Source organism: Adelges cooleyi, unplaced genomic scaffold, assembly GCF_023614345.1.
Source record: "Adelges cooleyi isolate 19-005CV unplaced genomic scaffold, UGA_ACOO_1.1 ACOO_flye_CR_arks_rails_tigmint_CR_PRNA_23, whole genome shotgun sequence".
Lineage (NCBI taxonomy): Eukaryota > Metazoa > Arthropoda > Insecta > Hemiptera > Adelgidae > Adelges > Adelges cooleyi.
This window is the reverse complement of record NW_026095893.1, coordinates 4,298,426-4,319,870: the sequence shown is the minus strand read 5'-3', so window position 1 is coordinate 4,319,870 and position 21,445 is coordinate 4,298,426. Positions and strand designations below refer to the sequence as shown.

General features: G+C 34.7%; 1 protein-coding gene across 3 annotated transcripts in view; it reads right to left on the bottom strand.

The window, feature by feature from the left end:
- Positions 1–21,445, bottom strand: part of LOC126836249 (discoidin domain-containing receptor 2-like) — a 103,459-nt gene that overhangs the window by 17,684 nt on the left and 64,330 nt on the right. For all 3 annotated transcript variants that reach the window (XM_050569490.1, XM_050569493.1, XM_050569492.1), the window contains 3 exons: positions 20,526–20,646; positions 11,061–11,166; positions 4,725–4,956 (listed from right to left, as the gene is read on the bottom strand). In XM_050569490.1, the coding sequence (XP_050425447.1) occupies positions 4,725–4,956; positions 11,061–11,166; positions 20,526–20,601 (414 nt within the window). In that variant the 5' untranslated portion in view covers positions 20,602–20,646. The remainder of the gene's footprint in view (positions 1–4,724; positions 4,957–11,060; positions 11,167–20,525; positions 20,647–21,445) is intronic.

The window sequence follows — 21,445 nt, the reverse complement described above, 5'->3', positions numbered from 1 at the left end:
TCACTACGTTCAAACGAAACGTCATGTGGTTTTTTACCGTACGAGTCAGAAGATATAGAACGCCAAATTTAAATATTTTATCAATTTATTTTATTATAATTATATTAGAATGTTCTTGTATTTGCCTACGTTATACTTGTGTCCCCGGGCTAATTGTACAGCGACTGTACGAATGTGTTTTTTATGCTATCGTTTTATTTATAGTGTTTAAATCAAATCGAAAACCCGTGAATCAATAAATATTTATCGGTTTACTAGATTTATTGTATACTCACAGCTGCTGTAGACATTAGACAAACACATTCCTAAAATGTATACATATTAATAACGACAAAATCGTTTTCTGTTAAAATCAGAAGGGCGTGGGCTCTTAGAGAGAAATAAAAAATCAATGTGTGGATTTGAAAAGCTGTGGGGAACACGTCTCTTTTTAATTGGTAACAACAAAATCAAACATATCCTACATATATATTATATATGTAATTGGATGACCCCATAGGGCAAAACAAACTGCGTTTCTACTACTAATACTACTACTTTATTGAATCGATCTCTCCTGTTGCATTTAAACACAAATGGTCGAACGAAAAATATATATTGTTAACAGTGACTGGCAGTGCATTGCCGCGTGTACTGTTTTCCTAATCGCTAAGGTGTACATAATTTATATTTAAAAAAGAAATGATTATTCTTATCCTCACGACCATCGCTGGTCGGTGTGCTGTTTCTAAAATATATTATAATAGGTATAATATATAATATACAATATAATTGGTTGTTAATGTCGGAACAAGTGGGATTTAACAGATTGGCGGTGACCCAGCCGTCAGAACTCTATTATAATAATTAGATATACCAGAGTCCTTTTAGGATATTTTATAGGTTTTCTATCTTTGGTGTGAGATATCAATCGGTAATTACTTTCGGATAAACGGTCGCAGTTATGGCGAACACAAGTAATTTTTCTCTTAAACGCTACTAGCACAGATACGGGTGACGCGCGTACTGGTTAAGTATAATTAGTACCTACTACTTATGGCACCACAGATAATTGTTTTTTACCTTGACTTACAAGAAACTTGGTCTGGAAAGTTCCCTAAAAAGGCAACAGCGGTGCAAAAGGAATAACGCTTATCGTAACGCTTTGTTGTATAATAATATGGTATTTTATATATTATAGTGTAACGACTTAATGGGTTTAAAAAAGGTTGTCTTAATCAATGTACTCTGCACCCTCTTGGGTAATTGAGCGATTCGGAGGGATTCGTCTAGAATAATTATTACAGACGGTGATATTAATGACACGGTAAGTAACCCAAAATATTTATTATACACAAAAATACATACATTTTGGGTTTAACGACAATATTAACATTTTAGGCTAAGCGCAAGAATGATTTCGATAGTATATTTATATTTTTTTATTAAATTTAGATACTGGAAGTTAAATCTTTTTACCTCTTATTAAAACCAACACATGCAATTTAAATATGTTATGCCTTGTATGCTCGATGTTTAAATGGTTTCAGTGGACCATTCGATATGTATACACGATATGTTTATTTTTTTATATTTTTCTGGCAACGTACAAATAATAGTTTGTACATGTTTGAAAAGTCGAAATACAAAAGAAAAAATAATAATCATAAATTACACAAAAGTTTCAAGTGGACAACCATGATTAACGTGAGTACAAACACTGTAAGAAAATACTAATAACAACTATAACAACTGGAGTTTCAACGAAAAGTTTATACTTTAAGTAAAATTAATTAAATAGCCGACTGCTAATAATAAAAACGATTTGTACAAAGTGAAATATTTAATTATTTTAGTTTTTTCATTTTAAATATTAATTAAGCATTTCGCGATAAAATTCAATATCAGATTATTCGATACAATAAGGGTCGATGGAATTGATGTTCAACAATACACTTTTTGCGGTGGTTAGGGCTGCCTGTAAAAATAATGTAATATTAGGACTTTTTTTTTTTAAATAAAATAATATATTTATATACTTGTATTAGTTGTAAACCTGCTAAACCAGTAAATAAATCCAAAAGTAAAAAAAAATATATATATATATCTGTTTTTTTAAATAAATCTTTATTAATATGTGTCCAACAATATATTTATTTTGAAATAAAACATTGTTAATTTAATCATTGGATTCATCAAATTTGTTGTCGGTTTTACATGGTACCAATTGTAGATTTACTGTGTTAAATGATAGACAAATAATTTATGATTTATTTGAATTAAATTTATCTGGACCCTTGGTTTCCAAAGACTGTAATTTTAATATATACTATACAATATACATACGTTCTGTTATCCCGCGTGTACACAAATATAGTATCTATTGTACATGAAAAATAGATAAGTATAAGCTCAGTATGACGTATATGTGTGGATCACGATCTCAGTAGATTCTATTAAGCATCAGTATAAATATATATTACCTACATTATAATATATTGTTTGATCACAAAAGCTTAGAGAAAATATTTTATTATTTTGCAATCACAATTGTCTGTGTTCGCCATTGTCGTGTGATAATACCGCCGGTGTCACCTTTGGCGCGACAGATTCACAAATAATATACTTTATAATGTTGCACCATTAATCTATATAATATGAACTGTTGTTCGCCTTTGTCGTGTTGAACGATGACGGTTTAAGAGGAACATATCGGATGTATAGTCGGTATACCTACGGTGGGCGAAGGAAAAAAAATGGTCTACTCAATCAGTCTTAAATCACAAGCACTTGCCAAACAATCACTATTGTAAACGTACCTACAACATTATAATGATTCTGTTGAACTCCTTAACTTGCCACCAACGAAGTAAATTGTAAGCTCAATTGCAACGTTTAAAGTTGTGTGCCATACGCATTACTTAAATTCGATATTGATCCTGGACAACAACCAATGGTGAGCTTTGTTAAAAAAAAAACGGACAAAGTCATTGACCTTTCCAGTTTTTGACCTTAAATACATTTTAATAATATGATATTATTATATTAAAAATACAAGCAAAACATTATTTTAGCGCGACACCAGATTTGTCGAGCTAAAGAAAATAATATTTATAAAAGGAATTTCTCGTTAATCTGAATGAATATTTTGTAAAAGCAATACAATCGAGAATCGTATAAAATTCCGTTCGCAGTGAAATGAAACAGAACAGAAACAATATTGAATGGCACTACGCTCTGAACGTTCTACAAAGGTATGCGAGACCGAAAAATGAGATGAAAACAATAACTAGACGCATTTCGACGGACCTTTTAGTTATTGTTTTAACGAAAAAATATGTAAGTCCAAATCGAAATAATTGGGTATCGTGTCAATGACGAATTCCAAAGTGGCCAGTGTGTATTGTGTTAAATATATGTATATTTAAACTGCAGATAAATAATAAATTGTTTGATTGTTGATTTCTTAGTACCGCCAAAGGCCAATGTATTTTAAAGGAACACAGTATGTTTGTCATTTTTTTGTTGGTCGATCCACCGCCTATTATTCATTTTGGCTATCAATTTCAGTTAGGCTTAACGTCGGAAAAACGGCGACGTCGAACACATCAGAATTCAGCTATACGATTAATATTGCGCAAACAATATACCTAATATTATTGTTACTCACGAAAGAATAATATCCATTTCATTAAAAAGAGAGTTGGGTGTTTTATTTTAATCATAAAATGTCGCGTATCGCCTACATATCGAAATGAGAGCTCACAACTCGACATAGGGTAAAGGATGAGGGGCGACGTTTAATTTTCGAAAATGTGATGTAATAGGGTCACGTTGTTAATTAATCGCGACGGATATAATCGAATTAGACCCGCTGAAATGGATTTCCCTCGAGAAATCACTCCATGGTTAAACAACGCACATGTGTAAATAAACTCGGCTAAACCGACAAACAAGCGAAAATTTGAGCCATAATATTTTATAGACCGGTATAGATACCGGTAAAGAGTCGCTTACCCAAGGGGTTTTCTTAAAGTTATTCATTACGGTAAAATATATTTAACATAAACGGGTCATCAACGGTGAGGTAGAATGTTTGTTGCTTGGAACTGCTATTTTTTTTTTTTTGTTGTTTGCTCATATAATAATTTTTTTTGAGTGTGAGAGTGCAAGAATTCCATGTTTAATATATTATTTATATCAATTTTTATACTGTTCAAAGCGTGTACATACATATAAGACATTAACTTGAAATCAAGGTTTACAAAATAGATAGTAAAAAAAAGGAAAAAAAAAAAGCTGCGCCACGCCGTTACATAAATTTTATACATTTGTTCGACTAACAGGGAACAAGTATAGTCTGTAACGTCTGTAGCGCAGTAAAATATATATATGAATATATAAAATCAGACGATTGTTGTTTTAGGGGAGAGTTTTTATAGGTTTCTTACGCTATATTTTGCAAAATAACGGTCGCTAAATACACAGACCAGTCTCAGACATAAATATCAGCTTTTATAATGCTATCAATGAAAAACAGCACATGCATAATATTTTTTAATTATACACTTTACGGGCAATAATATCCGTTAGCTTAAAGATGGGGTGCAAAGTAAAGCGGAATATAGAACGACATTTTAGATAAGATCAATAGAACAAGAATAATTACTTAGAACGGTTTTTTTTTGTGCTTTTGAGTCACTTTTTTCCCAGGCACCAAAGATTTATTTAAACTCGTGGCTTACCTCGTTGCCAGTGATGTTCCTGTACCGGACCCATTTGCCGAGCTTAGGTCTCCAATAGTCGATGAGGAATGCTTCGGTGAACTCTTGACCTTGACCGTTGCCAAACCTGCCCTGCGTTTCCACGGAAGTGATCACTCTTACGGCGTGCAAGTTGACTTCTAGCCATTCTTTGGGCTCCCTGGTGACCGGCTCTTTCGGACACCAAGCACCACCTTCCCTCTCTGTGCGCACCCTGTAAAACAAAAATATCAAACTTTATATTATTACGACGTATACGGTTGTTAAAACGTGACCTAGATTTGTTGAAAACAGAAAACTGAAAATGTCAAAAGGATTTTTGCCGTATCGGTAAAAAGTCAACTTCTGACATTATAATAATCCATTTCACAGTTTTATGACAGCAAACTGTGCAGCAAACAAAAAACCTAACATAATATACATTATACAGACGGCTACCCTGTTATATTATTGGCCTAATTGTTTGAAACTAAATTTTGTACGTGTCCGGCCTTGGAAGTGTTTGTAAGGGTCAAACCGTCAACGAAAACCGACAAGCGGAATTTTGTAAAGCTCGTATAATAATATATACAAGCGTCAACAATTATTACTAGTGGGTGTGACTGGAGTATTTAAAATAATCATGGAAATATTATAGTCATGAATACTAATTAATCGTCGAGTAATCCATTACTATTCGTAAAATAATATTCAACTATGTAGTATATTAAATTGTTAACCATAATCAGATAATTGACAAAAATGCCTTTATCATCAATATAGGCAGAATTCAGATGAACGAACGAATACATTAATAATTTATAGAGTCTATTTAATTTCTTTAACTTTATAGTTGGAATACACAAAAAGAAAAATATCATATTATCATACATTAGCAATGCATTAAACACCGATAAAAAAGTTTCTATATCAACCTATAGCCCGTTGCCAAGGCATACATGGCGTACAGGGTTGTGTGTATTAATATTAAATAAATAATAATATAATCGATAGACAAACTATTTTATTATTGTTTATTATTTCTATAAATATAAGATATATGACACGCCATGTTATGTAATATTTATTCGAACAAGATTTGCAAAATATCGATTAGCTATTAATTTCTACGGTATTAATATATATATATATATATATTCAAACTTAAACTCTGTACTACGTTTTCCGCATTTAAAAATTCTTTCAATTTATTCACTAATGACTACTTAACTTCAGCGTGCGACGTATGTTGAATATCCTACATGTTTTTTCCCCATACGGGATAAGTAAACTCGAACGTTGAAAACAGAAGCTAGCACTACAAAGCAAAAAAATAACCCAAAGCTTTATAAACGCTTAAAGGCGACAACAATCGGTCCGTTCGAAATTAAGTTCTCTCTCTCTCTTTCCCTCTTCAATCTCTACACCTCTCGATCGACAATCCCATACAAAGCCCGGCTTAAGAAAACCGGCCGACCGTAAAGCTGATTTTTTTAAAGAGTAGACTTCTTTTTATCCTTTTTGTATACCTATATAGTATGTATATATATATATATATATATATATATATAAATATATATGTATCCAACTGATGGTTGAAATTTTTTTTTCATTCACTTCGGTCTGAAAGGCAAGACCGAATAATGGAGTAGGCAGAAGTGGACTCTAAGGGAGGGGAACATTTACCTACGTATATTCTTAATGTCGCCGGACTTTCTGAAAAACCCGACGACCGACTTTGTTCCATTTACCCGAGCAACTTTTTTTTTGCTGCGTTTAAAAGGACGCGTTAAGCTCGCACATGAAAACTTACTCCTTTCGACAGTTTATCGATCTCGCTCGGCGCTACAATAACGTATAATATTGTGTACAGATCGAACGGCGCCTACTCGTTTGTTGTGCGATGCTCTTTTTCTGTTACACAGCTCACGGCTGCTGTTGTAATGTGTATATTTTTAACAAACATGGCGTAGGGCAGTGGGCACACACCACCCGCTACTTCGCGTTGTTTAATGTAAACGAGATCGTTTGTTGCACGGCGAAGGACGACGGTCGCGATCAAGGAACCAATTAAACCCGTCTTCCCAACGACAGCTAAAACGGATCGACAACCATATTTTGTCAGTCACACGCACCTCCTCTCCGTCTTCGTGGTGACTTTTTATGTTTTTTTTATAAACCACCGGGGACGTCCCCCCGAAAAAATAATAATAAACCCGTGGATGGCAAATTAACTTGGGCGTTTTTGTTGGCATCGTTTCCGTCATCCGTTGGCAACCCCAAAGAGACGCACTCAATCATACGCGTAATCACCACGACCCGTTAAGACGATGCTACTTTTCGTTTAGACTATAGGTATTATAATATTGTATACTGTAACTTTTTCTACGGGTCATTATTTTCGCATAAACGGTTAATTGAAATAAAGTTATTATTTAAGAAAAATGCAAGCTGTAACCCTTACGGATTTTCGAGAATAACCCCGTTTTTGAGTCAGATTTATTTATTATGTCATAAGCATTCCCGGCAATCGAACGTTCCGCTGGGCAAGTTGCAACGTGCTAAAGGGGAAGGGGAAAATCTAGCCGATAAAATGAAGAAACAAATTGTTGTATCCAGGGATAATGCCGTCGGATTACGACGTGACCTGCGTTCATTACTGTAGTACTTGTAATCACAGAAACCTGCTATCGGGTACAAATTCATTCAATCGGATTACAAGAGAGGAAAAACTATCGCCGGCAGCAGCAGCAGTAAAAGATTGTGTTTCTAGTATTCTTGGTAAAAGGCTTTGTGAGGAGGCCAACGCCGAAAATGTGTCTGATCTTTAATGGAAACGACATGAGCTAGTGCCCACCGGGTAAAACGAAACTTATCGAACGTCTTTTAAATGCGATTTCACGTGTCTAGCGACAAAAAGTTTATTTTATTCCCTACCTTTCGACGGATTTTCCTAGACCAGTATCGTTTATTGGTTAACTCGGTCAACGCGGTATTCCCCCTTCGGCGACATAATAAAAAAAAATGAGAGAGAATAAAAAGTAGCAACTTTCTTTTAAAACACACCCACACACATTTATATATATATATATATAAATATTATATAGTGTCTGTGCGCGAGGTTAAAAAAGTTTTCCCGACATATTTTTATCCGTCTGTCAAATACCACATTCGTCACTGTAAGCTCAAACTTTGTACTTTCATCTCCCATTAAAAATCAAAGGCGTCAAAAGTAAAAGCTTTTATTTTTATCTCATCCCCGACCAGCAAGTTAACATTATTTTTGGTTAAAGAAGACGTTCGAATAATTCCTTTGACGTGTCATGGATACCTCTAATAGTATGGCGTCATATCATCTCAAAAAACAAATCGTTAAAAATGTACTACTGTTCAAAAATACGTTAATACTTATAAATTTAAAATAGCAAAACCGACTAACAAAATGTTTCTTGTGTGTCTGTCGTAAAAGTAATGATATCGACGGATATATAAAAAAAAAACGTCAACCGGCGATAATCGAAGATAAATTGTTATAGGTACAAACACGTACAAAGAATACCTATATCGTTTTTTTTTGCAAAAATAATAAAAAAGTGACTCTCGGGAGACAACAATTTATATGACCTCAAATCCGTAGAATTTTGATTGATCGTCGCAGGAGAGGCTAATAATTTATATATATTGTATAACATATCCTCTGCTATATTATATAATACATTGTATTAAAAAAAAAATAGAGAAATATTATGGGGAAAAACAACAACATATAAAATCACAATCTTGATAGCAAAAACTAGTTTCATGTGCGTCTCGGCGAATCGTCACTCGAAAAAAAAAACGGAAAACTCTTTTCCTCCGGTATACCCTACGGTTTTTTTTTCAGCTAAACCCAAACGCCGAGATAACGGGTAACGGCCATTAATATTCATTAGACGGAACTTTTATGCACAGCCACTGTATAATAATACTATGTACTCAACGCTTTCGGGTAAAACTGGGAAATAATATTTTTAAGTTTTTCCATGCTGCGTAAGTATCGTCCGATATGTGAGCTTTATACATACATATAACGAGACAGGACTTATATAAAAATAAGTCAGACTAGTCATATTATAAAATACCTACTCGTCGTCCGGGGTAAAACATAACTAACCGAAAAAAAGAGTGGGCGTTATTATACAGTGTAATATATTGTAATATATAAAAATTTAAAACCTCTGGATTAGACGTTTGTCACGTAGCGAAAACCGTCGGATTCAAGCTTAAGTTACGACTAATTCGGACGGAAGTATACACGTGTGCATAATATGTACATAATATTATCCAGTGTAACCCTTTCGTCGAGCAGAGCACAGGTACAATATTGAACGCGATAAGGCGACGTGGGATATCATTGCTTACGGATCAGCAAAACGCTATAGAGCTGATCATAATAATAACATAATGTGTATAGGCTATATTAGATATTCTATAGCCTGTGTGTGTCTAAGGAAATTGCTATAGAGTATCCTACACGGCATGTTATATAAGGAGAGTTGCGAGGAAAAATTTAGTATATGCGAAATGTTGGATAGCGTTTACAATATCAGCAAGAGAGTAAACGGGTCTTTGCCGTTTACCGAGAAGTTTTACTTTGATGTGTCACTAACTGCTATTCAACATTTTCGGATACGCCAAAGTCGTCGCAGTTTAAATCCAAGTAGTTATCTATACCTGTAGCCTAGATAACGTAAAACTAATTTTCTGAAACGGTACCCGGTCGGGCTACAGTACAGACGTTATATATACATAGTAATAGCACTCTTAATTGCTTACATTGAAACCCACGTCGCTTTGAAAAGTCGTCACTTTCTGAGAAACAGTTTACGTCGATATTTCATTAGGTACCAGAAACAGAAGTTTAGTCTTTAGACAGACAAATGCAACAGAATATCTTTTAAAAAATTGAGGAATAATAAAACAGGCGTAATATGTAGTTATTCTGAAAATTAATTGAACCAATTTTACTTTTAGTTATGTTATCTTAAACGAATAGAGGACGAGTGGCTTATAATGACAGCGTTGGACCTTAAAGTCCTGTTAAACTACATACAAGATGATGATTATATAAAACTAAGAATTAGGAAAACCAATATGAAATGTATCAAATGTTTTGAATTCATTCGAATCAATGTTCAATGTATCAAAGGCATATTTAAATGTTCAATTCTGCAATTTACCTTACTAAAGTATTTATATTATTCAAATTGTACAAAAGCAGAATAACATCCGAAGTTTACTTCAATGATTTCAAAAATGTTTTAAATACACAACGAGGCTGACTGAGTTTAACTTGTTTAATAATTTATATATTTTCTCTTTACTTAATTGTTAGGGGATTGAACTTTCAGTCGGAATCTTTTAAATAAATAATAATGTAAGTAAAGCGTTCTCTGCGAGACAGACTTAAAGTAAACTTTTATAAAAAGACTGTCGCCTGACGTGCTTGCCTAACAAATGCGTTTTTCTCGCTGTATACGAGGCTTTTTGGAAAATATATAAAACTTCTGACACTATAACTTGAGCCACTGGTAATCTCATACCTTTAGACACAAGTTCTAAATGTAAGTCACATAATATAAAATAGGTATTGTCGACGGCGACATAAGTCGTGTCACATTTGATTTGGAACATTTCAAACTCTTTTTTTTTTTCCGTTATTGTTTTTCGTTGTGTTGGCCGTGGGCAATGTATTCGTAAAACTTTTTAATCCGCTTCCGGCTCAAAGTATGGATACAAATTGGAACGTTAAACGCAAGTTCCAATTAACGAATTCTTGGGGCATTAGTGGTCAGAGTTCAAAATAGGGGAGCCAACCCCTACCCTTTATTAAATTTAAACTAAAAGCACAAAGCTCCGAGTCTCGTTTTGTTCACACCAATCCCTTTCTGACCACCAAAACTATATTATCCGTATTTCGTCTGTTCGGTTGAAAGCCCACGAGGGACACTTTTGACAGGTATATAACGCACGATTGTTCCTCCCCGCTCGCTCGCATATTGACTTAAACACTGTATTTAACTTAACTTTATAAATTACTGTATGTAGTTATTATTACGATGACCGTATAATATTCCAATTTATTAGAATTGATGCAGATTTACGAATACTATAGGGTAGATAACGAATGTATTGAATAATATTAATGGGGCTGATGTTGTTTTTATTTACAAAACTCCAGTGACATTTTACAATATATTGGTAGGTATTGCGCTTTATTTAAAGAATGAGAGTATGGTGTAGTGTGTGTGTGTGTGTATGTGTGTGAATTTTGAAAAACGAATAAAACCGAACACTCACCTGGCGTTTTGTGGTCCGACGTTTCCGATTTCGAAAGAAGAGCTAGCGGATAAATCGTCGTCTTTTATGGCGCCGGACTGCATACCGAGTGCTGACATGCATTGAGCTGAAAAAAAAAAATGAAAACAATGATAATAATATTGTAATGAAAAAAATATAATATAGATGGTACTCCGGCACTGTAAGTGATGACCTCACAGACGCGTTTCAATACTTTAGGGGGAACCCTGCTGCGGTATGGGATTTGGTTTCACGGTGCTGGTTTTACTGGGTGTTAACCGTTCGCACATAATTCAAACGCGTTGGACTGAAAAAAAGACAGCATAGGTGTATGATATGGAAATGCGATGGGAATGGCGGACAATAATTATTATAAGAGGAATGCGAGCGAGGACAGGCGATCCTCGAGCATGGAATTTGGGAACAGTTTCGGCTTGCCGCGGCCAAACGTTGTTCGAGTTGAATATTATAGGTACTTTTGAAAATCAAAAACCAAAATACTATAGCTGCGGTGCTTGTGTGGAATTTTCCTATAATATTACTATACTGTCGTGCCCCGGCAACACATCCACCGAGTATTTGGGGCGAGTACAGCTACTGGGGCCCGTTATCTAAACTACGTGCTTTCAAGTAAAAACCGCCATTTTGTTTGAACCGTGTTAGTGGAAAGTTTTTCCGGAACAAAAAAAATAAACTGTCGTTATTTGTGTAATACAGATAAAATGGAAAACATTTGAAAATCCGGTTAGAAAACCACATAAATGGCCGGCAAAAACAATAAACTTCTACAAAGTAATGCAATGGGGGATTACGGCGAAGGAATCGGCACACGTGTAAAATATTTCCACGGGGATTCAAAAGGACAATCGCTATACCGAATGATGAGCTCACGAGTCACGGGCTATTGTCGTTGGCCAAAAAGACATGTACATATCTTATCGGTATATACTATATTCTTATAATAGTGCGCTTAAATATTGTTCGAACGATTAAACTATGCCTACAATAAGCCCACTCGGCCCCACATATTATGCCAATCGTTTAAATGCACGCAATATCAAATCGGTATAATGGATTATATGTAGGCAAAACAAATTTGCAAACATCTTGTCAAAGAAATAATGGGCATTATTTTTTTTACCCATTTTCATTACTTGTAAATAAGTAAATCAGTATTAAACTAGATTGCTAACAGGCGAAGTGTAAATTGGCCATCGACTTGATCTTTTTTAATAATTATCACAAACAAAAATAAAGGATAACTTGGCTTTAGCCCACCGCCAAAATGGTGGGAATGCAGATTAATTTGTTATGCACACTAAGAACAAAAACTATAATGACAAATAGTATTGAAATAAGTTTTTTATTCTCTAGGAATCAAAGTTAATATTTTTACATGTTAATCATTGAAAATAGGATTTATTGTGAAAAAACAATACATTTATATTGATTAAATGTCCAGCCAGCAACATACACATTTTGTTGCCTAGAAAATATGATCTCGGGTCGGCATTTTGTCCACTATTGTTATTATGAATACATTTCGTGGTATGAGTTTAGACAGCCTACATTGAAACTTATAACGAGCTCTCAAGTTCCTGTTGCCGGAGGCGACGGACAGGAAATCGACGGGGGAGTTTTTTATACGAAATCTAGTTTATTTTAATAACAATAAGACAATTAGGCATCCATTGGGATTTAAATAATGCATAAAATACACAAATAAGCGGGATATCACCCGTTGCCGCGTACAATGTAAATTTATTATTATTTCGAAGACTATATATTTGATAAACGACCGGGTCTTTGTTATCTGTTTAAATAAACTTTTTGCCAAAAAAAATGTATGTATGTTCATTCATAAAAATCTACTTGACCGCCGAGGGCAGCGGCAGATCGAAATATATATTATATAAATAATATGTTCATAAGCAAACAACATACCGTTGTTATTGTAATAATATAGCCATTATAATAAAAAATGGTCGGAAATCAAAGATGTCTTACCATTAATAATAATTTAATACCATATCATAATTATAATTTTGATTAAATAACTGGAACAATCGACTAGGTTAAATGTGTAGACAGCTCGTGTAAATCTCTAAATATTTAGTCGCCTATCAAAGACATCTTTTTTGTATACTTTTTTAAATGTGTTAAATATTCTAATTTATAATCTTTACATCACAGTGGCCGCTTTGAGTTATAATAAAAATGTATCTTGTACTGTCGATGAACGTTAATTATAATTAGTCACAGTTGCAAAAAAAACCGAGGCGTGCACGGTTGGAGCTGACCACGGTGAAAAATTGCGAACAGACATAAAAATAAACTAATAAAAAAAAGCGTTGTTTAATTGGTCCGTGCGGGGTGTCCACCGGTTGACCGTAAATCAACTTGTCTGGGTCGGAGCGACGACTACTTTGAAAATTAGATTTAAAACCAACAGACTATGTGAGCATAATATAAACCGCCGCCGTCGCAGTAGCCGCAAGTCGCAACAGCATTGAATACGGCTGTTAATTACAGCCTGTGTATTGTATTACTATAAAACGTACACTGGCATCATTATATTATGGGAAATGTGTATGTGTGTGTGTGGAGTCGCCACCGCTTGGTCGGATGACATTGAGCGGTACGCCAACCACATTATGTGCGCGTCATAAATTCAATACCCTGATTAATAACGGACAATTATTATTACTGTTATATAATATGCCGGGTCAGGACAAGCTTCTAAACACACACGCCTCACTCACGATTAGACTAGGAGCGGGACCTTTGCGGTTTTATCCATTAAAAAAAAAAAAAAAAACAATGCACATACCTATCCTGAGGTGTGAACAGGGCGAGATGCTCAAAAGCATAGTATTATATTATTGAATTAGAAAAAAAATGATCAGTGTTACTCGGCGCCGTGTACTGCATAGTACCTGGTACCCGTGTTCTAATATTGTTCTATTGAAACATAGTAATTATTATTTTACGTTTACAAAAAAAGCGCATCGTTAAAACGTCATTAGACTGTGCTATCATAAATCAACCGTTGAATATAATTTGTGAATGCAATAGCGCGTTTTGCCGTCGACCGACCCCGACAAAATAAAAAAAAACCAACACCGGCCGGTAAACGCGCATATTGATTAATTTCTCTATGGCCGGGAACGACTCAGCTTACGAGTAGAAATGTTCTTAGGCCCTCCTTTATGCCCCCACCCTCCTCCCAACACACACGATCGTCGGTAATCGCCATGCCCCGTTGTTTACCGATCCGTTAATTACTTTACCCAGTACATGGGTTTGATCGTTTTCGAGTAGGAAACAAAAAAAAAAATAGAGACGGTTAACGCGGTCAACCCTTATGTATAATGTGAGGAAAGTAGCTTTTTAAAAGAAATTCTGTCAGTTACTTCATACTTGTTCATTTACAAAAACAAGAGCTCGTTACAGATTCTCGTTTTGTATTAAAAAAACATGACTAGTTCCTCTAAAATAGCAACTTGTTCCGGTTTTGTTTGTTTAAGACAAATTAAGAAAATGCGCAGCATTTAAATACTAAACAATAACAATAAGATTAATAAACATGTTTCTATAGTTTCTCCAAAATATCAGATAACTGTAATGTAGATCACATAAAGTGATACTTCATTTATTTTTCAATAAATAAATAACACAATGTTTGTGTTATCATGTTTGTGTATTATTTTGATTATTGATAACGGCTAACGATAATATGCTTATATAGTTTTCAAAAACAAAGCAAAATTCGCGGTGTTCTATTTTTCAAGTTTGAACAATAACCGCCAAATGTACAAAACAAAACTCAGATTATTACCAAGGTTTTAATTTTTGCACTGAAATAGTTGACAGCTGAATGAACTCTTTGGACACACTTATAAAACATAATAGAGTAGAACGTTATTTAATATTTTCACTAACAAGATATAGTTATACTAGTTAACCGTATAGATACTGTATGATTGTAAAAACAAAAAAAGAGAGAAAGATATTTAAATAAGAACTTAAAAAAAAGTTTCTTTATATTTAAAAAAAATATAGTTTTTGTAAAAAAGGAATTCGTTCTTGTCGCTTGTTGTGTAATTTAAAAATAAACACACATAAAGCACTAGGTAGAAGTAGGAAACTATCCAGGAATACCCGATCAGAAACTTGGTAAGTTCTAATTTAATTTATCCGTCTTCCTCGACACTTCGCCGGCCTTATATGTTTTCAAGCTGGTTTTAACACGGCCGGCGCGCGTTCGCCTCGAGGACAGTAGCCCATTTATAAGTCAACACGGGTCTTTTAGACTTTTTGGAACGTTTGCCGTTCGTTGAAGCGATCAGAATAATCCGTTTTGTACTTGTATGTTACAGCTCACAAGCACAGAGGAGAACCTGTAGTGTATTTTGCTTTTCCGATTTTTTTCGGCCTAAGCAAAAATCACCCCTCCGGCAACGACGACGACATCGTTATTTAGTTTCTCGCTGAAAACAAATCCAAAAGAGCCCACAGGGTGCACCGAACTGCGAGTCTGTTGTTTTTATCATGAGTTATAGCGCTTTTTCGACAACCGTTTTCGAGCAGCACCCTGTGCACTGCCACCGTTCGGACAACCAAATCCGCTTCTTTACCAGACGCGTCATTACGCTCAAAGCGAATTTCCGCTTCATTTTGTCTCCGAGACCTTTACTGTGTTATATTGTGCCACCCCTTTAAAAATCGCGAGATGTATATTTTTTCTTCGGAAGTTCCCCTTTTCTCACCCCCCCCCCCTATCTCTCTTGTCGTGATTATTTTCGCGTGTTCTCGGCAATATTATTCTTTTTGAAAAAAAAAAAAAATTATTTTAACGAAGCCGAACGCATCGACGATTTGCTTCATTAAACATGTTCCAAAAGCAAAACGTTCAAACCGATTAGTGCGTTTAATCGATATTAACGATACAACTCATCGCAGCCATATTGGTCGGGAGGGACAACAATCGTGAGACCTTTCACTGCAGAACTGTTTGGTTTCTTATAGGATGCGTTTGATGCGAACACTTTATCAGTCACGTGGAGTTTTCCCACGAAAACAGCGTCAAACGCTATAAACTTTTGACGATTGTTCGAGAGTTGTTTTATCAATAAAAAAGCGCGTGGGGTGCAGCGACCGTGATACATATGCCGGTTGGAAACTTATCGGTTAATTGCCCGTTGCCACCGCATACGGAATACCGTATAGTTTTGAGTTTTCAAGTGCCAGCCAAAATTCCGAACGCCTCCTCGTTGACAGGGAATGAAAAATAATGGTATTATGTTAAGCAAAGCGAATACCGTTCGGTCACGTCAAGATCATAAAAAAAAAAAAATTACAAATATTAACTGCACAACACAACGGTATCCGTGGTAATGTCCGTGTCCGAGTGATAACGTGATTAGAGATAGGAAAACAATGACACCATAAGACGCCATATAAGGGTATTTGTTTATTGTCACCACAGCGCAATATATTATAATATTATACCTACCTACCTACTATTCCCGGTATTGGTTTTTTAGTCACCGCTAAAAGTTTACAGTGAGCGAAAACTACGACACATCTCATTCCAGACGTTTTGCGTCGAATAGAATTTTCCACTTTTCTAGCGCCAATCGAATAGTTGTTTACTTTATTTACACGCTCTTCTAGCATAAATGGATTAAAAAACGTCAATGTAGCGCACACTATTGTTTTGAAAATCTTTTCAATGAATCACGTCTAAACGTGCCAATATTATACAATATACACAAACATAGCTGTAATAATAAATGTATGCGTGGCGATGGTTTAAACGGTTAATTGATTTTCCAGTGTTAACGTTGTTTTATTCATAAGAATGTACCTACATTATTTATTATGTCATACACTTTGTGCGGAGAGCGACAATTACATTTAAATATTTTAAACGTTTAGTATTATAATAATGTATTAATTTTTAGAAATACCTACACAAAAGTTCGTTAGCGGTTTGTGATTATATTTTGTTATGTTTTATTCATAACGTAACCGTAATGTTTACCAGAGGTAAACTATTTCAATTTATACATTTTCATAATACTACTGTGCGCTGTGGTCGGTGTTTGTAATAACAATGGCAATTATTATTTCAGTGTTCACAGAAAAGTCGATTTTTTTTTGTTGGATTTTGAAATTTTTCGACATTTATGTTTTTATGTACTTAATTACATGCTGATTTTTAGTGTTATATTTAAAACTTTAAAAATTGAAACGCATAATATCAAAGTTTGCACGCACATAACAAATTATGATTAATTATCACATGAAGATAATATTTTATACTAACTGAACATAATTATTCCCAACGGAATTGTAATTTAGAATCAGGCTTTATTTTTCAAGATTATCCCATCATCTCTAGAATTGATAAGCGAGCCCAGTGATTTCATATAATATATATATATTTCATATTATATATATATATACTATACATGTATATTTATTGTGACCCAATACGGGCGTGTAAATTTATGATTGTTACCTCGAGGACAAGGGTATGAACTGATAACGGGCTGGACCGGATGATAAAACAGGAATTCATAATATATTCCTCGGGGATGGCCTTATCGATGACCAACAGTGTTGGTGTTCCGGTTAGTTTGCATCCATTGTTTACTAATGTTTACTTGCGTTATGCTGCCATTATTAATCACTGTGCACACATCTCTTAGAGATTGAATTCCAGCAGTCTACGGAAACATCTAAAAGGGAAGTGATATAATTTTAGAGTATTGGCCCGGTCACTAGAAATATTTTTACGGAAACAGTGTAAGCATCATGTCTTGTTGGAAACGATGTCAATAATAACTGACATCTGGTTATTGTATTATATTGTCGTTGACTTTAGTATGTATGGAAGTATAAAACGGTTGTTAAGATAAAGCCAATGCGTACATGTCACATGTACACTGCACGGATCAGATAATGGGATTGAATGTGCGAAAGGCAAATGTGGAATTATTACTTTTTTTTTATAATTCTATGTACAAGTCGAGTTCGGTAAATTTAGTCTGCGATTTTCAAGTAATTATTATTCGGAAGAAGGAAATGCGCAAAAATCGAAATCAGCGAAACTGACACTAAAACAGTTTTAGTTTTGGCCGTTTAAAAAACCATCGTACGAAATAAATTATTATGGTTTTTTTTAACTTTGTACGCGCGTGCTCTTTGGCCAACAAAATATTATACAATGTGCCGTTTAGTTCAAGCGTTAAGTATTCATTTATATGTTTGCGTCGGTCGTTATACACCCGCACAGAGGCGTTCACCCGTCGGGTGCACATGTCAGAAAGCCCAGTCTAGCCGTTTCGGTTTATCATTGCGGAAATTGCACGCACGTGGCCTTTTCGTACGAGACAGACATTGAGATTTAGGTGCAACTCGGCGGTGGGAATACAATAACAGCGTGTGAGAGAAAAGCTTATCCCACTGTGTTTGTACTTATTATTTAAAGCATAATACTAATAATAATTTATTAGGTAATAATCGTCATCAATATACAATAATAGAGTTTGAATTCAAACATAACGAGATTCGATGTTCGGCGAAGTAAATGTTTTTGACAGAGTGCTATCGGATCCATCCTTATGCTCCTTGTGTGAACCTTTTTTTTTTTTTACCAACCTGGACCTAATCAAAACTTCCCTGGGGGTAATTCCTGTATTCCCGCCTGTCTGTCGCGCGTCCAGACAAGACTAACGTTTTTGTTTTTTTCTGGTTAAACACAACTGTGCAAAGATGGAATAACATGCTTTAAACTGCATTGTAGGTGATGTTGAAAAATTAATTCGACCCCTTTTCAAACAATCGTCGTGGTAGGGAGGCGCACTTGTAATTAGAACAGCTGTGTTCCGATTAATTATCTGACGCATAAACACGTTTTACTGCACACTGTATTCCTGGGACGTCTCGCTCGTTGCTCACCTGCCGCAACTTTTAATTAGAATCCCTTTGCCTTCCCGCACCAGTAAAAGTCAATGAAACCGAGTGTACTGAAGTCACACACAGAACAGTGTAATCCACAAGAAGCTATGTTTTCACTTGAGTCGGCTTTGATCACGAACAGTCGCTCGTCAATGTATAAGATCTGCCACATTGTCATTAAAAACAATAAACTCTGAATAATTATCCGACGAGAAAACAAAAAGCTATCGCCACACTACTGTCAATTAGATGTCGGGTAGGTATGCTTAATCTTTAAAATTATGAATTCAGAACATACGACGTATTTGTTGAAAAATAGGAAAGATATATTTAGAAAATGTATGTGACCTTGGGCCAATCTCTCACTTTTTTAACTTTCGTGTTTTAAAGTTTTCCATATGACTGTAATAAATATGTAAACAAAACTATTTATAACTTTTGCAATTTTTGTTCTGGGGATGTCGTTTTTGTGCACCACATGAAAGGTGTTTTAATTTGCATGTTTAGTGGGTCCAGCTCATTTTTATCAAATATTGACATAGGACCTTTTATACCCATGAGCACTATTATATCAACGACCCATCCGGCAACTCAATCATTATAGAAGCATAACATATAAAAAAATAAAAAATGTATAATGAGTTGTTTATACTGTAGTATAGGTATTATCAATATTCAATAATATACAATACCATTACCTTAGACTTTGGAATGTGTAGAAGTAGACAAAAAGTTCAACGAGTAAAAGTTATACAGTTCAACTTGGAAGACGAGAAGATAAATAAATGGACAAGAAGTATTCCGATTGATTGTACAATACGTTTTATGATTTATGATAATATAACCATAACCATATATATGCTAGTTATGGCTGGACAAAATAGCAATATTATTATATAGTTTAAGTCATCAGACAACATTGTTCACGCCAACAATGTAATATTACCGCAAACGTGGGACGCGTTTATGTGTTAAAAAACACAGTACAAGTCATTAACATGCTAAACACACGTATACACATAACACTATTACATCGGTGGAGCCAAAACATAAATGTTAGACATATTTTAAACGCGTGTTACTAGGTACATTGAATAATGCTAAAGAAACGTATTTACACGTTTATTTTTAAAACGGCCGCGACATGACGTTCAGGTTCCAATTACACGTCACGGTCGTCTTAATGCCTTACAACTTCTCCCATGTTATAACCCCTTCGCGCCCGTTCATTCATTAAGTAATGAACGGTCCTTCCAACGTCGACCGACAGTCAAAAACATACAACAGTCAATATACAGGTACATCAAACAGTTTAATTGTACGCGCATAAAACAAAAATTGATGTTGTAGCTTTTTAACATTGTTATTTCGATAACATTAACTTTACACGTGTCGCACAAAGTGACATTACCCGTCCATTGTGAAATGTGTTTCTAATCTTACAGCTAAATGCACGGTTACTAAAATTGAATTATTAATTCAATGCGTTGCACTTACACAGGTCCGTGGCGTCGGTCCATCTGTATCCTAGGAGGACACAACACAGCCAAATCCATTTGATCGTCGACATCATTGTGGTGCCATTAGTTTTCTTCACTACCGACACATATATTATGACCTGCAACAAGCAAAAGTAAAAAAAAAAAACATCAGTACAAGATCGTAATCGGGTTTTTTTATGCGCGGTTGTCGACCCTAAGTCTGGGTTACTGTCATTGTTAGTTTAGCTCATTAGAATTATTTTCACTATTTAAGTGTCTGCGTTGGATTACTACTACATATATATATATATATATATATATTATATGTATTCACAGTGTCGATGATATTTGCACGTTTATTGCTTTTTTTTTGTCGGATACCTTTATATTATAAAATACACTCATTGTATTACTATAATATTATATTGTATAATGGCGTAGGTACCTATTGACCAACATTAATAATAATGTGCGTTCTCATTGTGAAAAGGGGGAATAAAGAAAACAAAAGTTCTATATATGGAACATTTAAGGTCAATTACACTCGAAGTAAAAAATACAATACAAAAGTGCTCATTTTATGCCGCGCGCTCTCGGTCTGATCTGTTCATATATCTATATACGTTTTCATTTTTTTCCTCGTGTTTCGAGTGCATTGTTAAAACAATAATAAGTTCCTAAGCGCTGTCCCAGAACGTTCCTCTATAATAATATGTAAATAAACGTGGTTAAATTTTTAATAAAACTCAGCTTTTAACCATCAGTCTTTTGTTTTGTAATTTAATCCAGATTTAGGTGGACTAATACCGTTTTAAAAAAATCGTCTTGACCGCCGGCAGTACGAAGGATCTACGATTTAGTACAGTCTATTGTCAGGAGTGTGGTACGCTTGATTGTATATTTGAAGAGATGGAAATATTTGAATGTATTGAATAT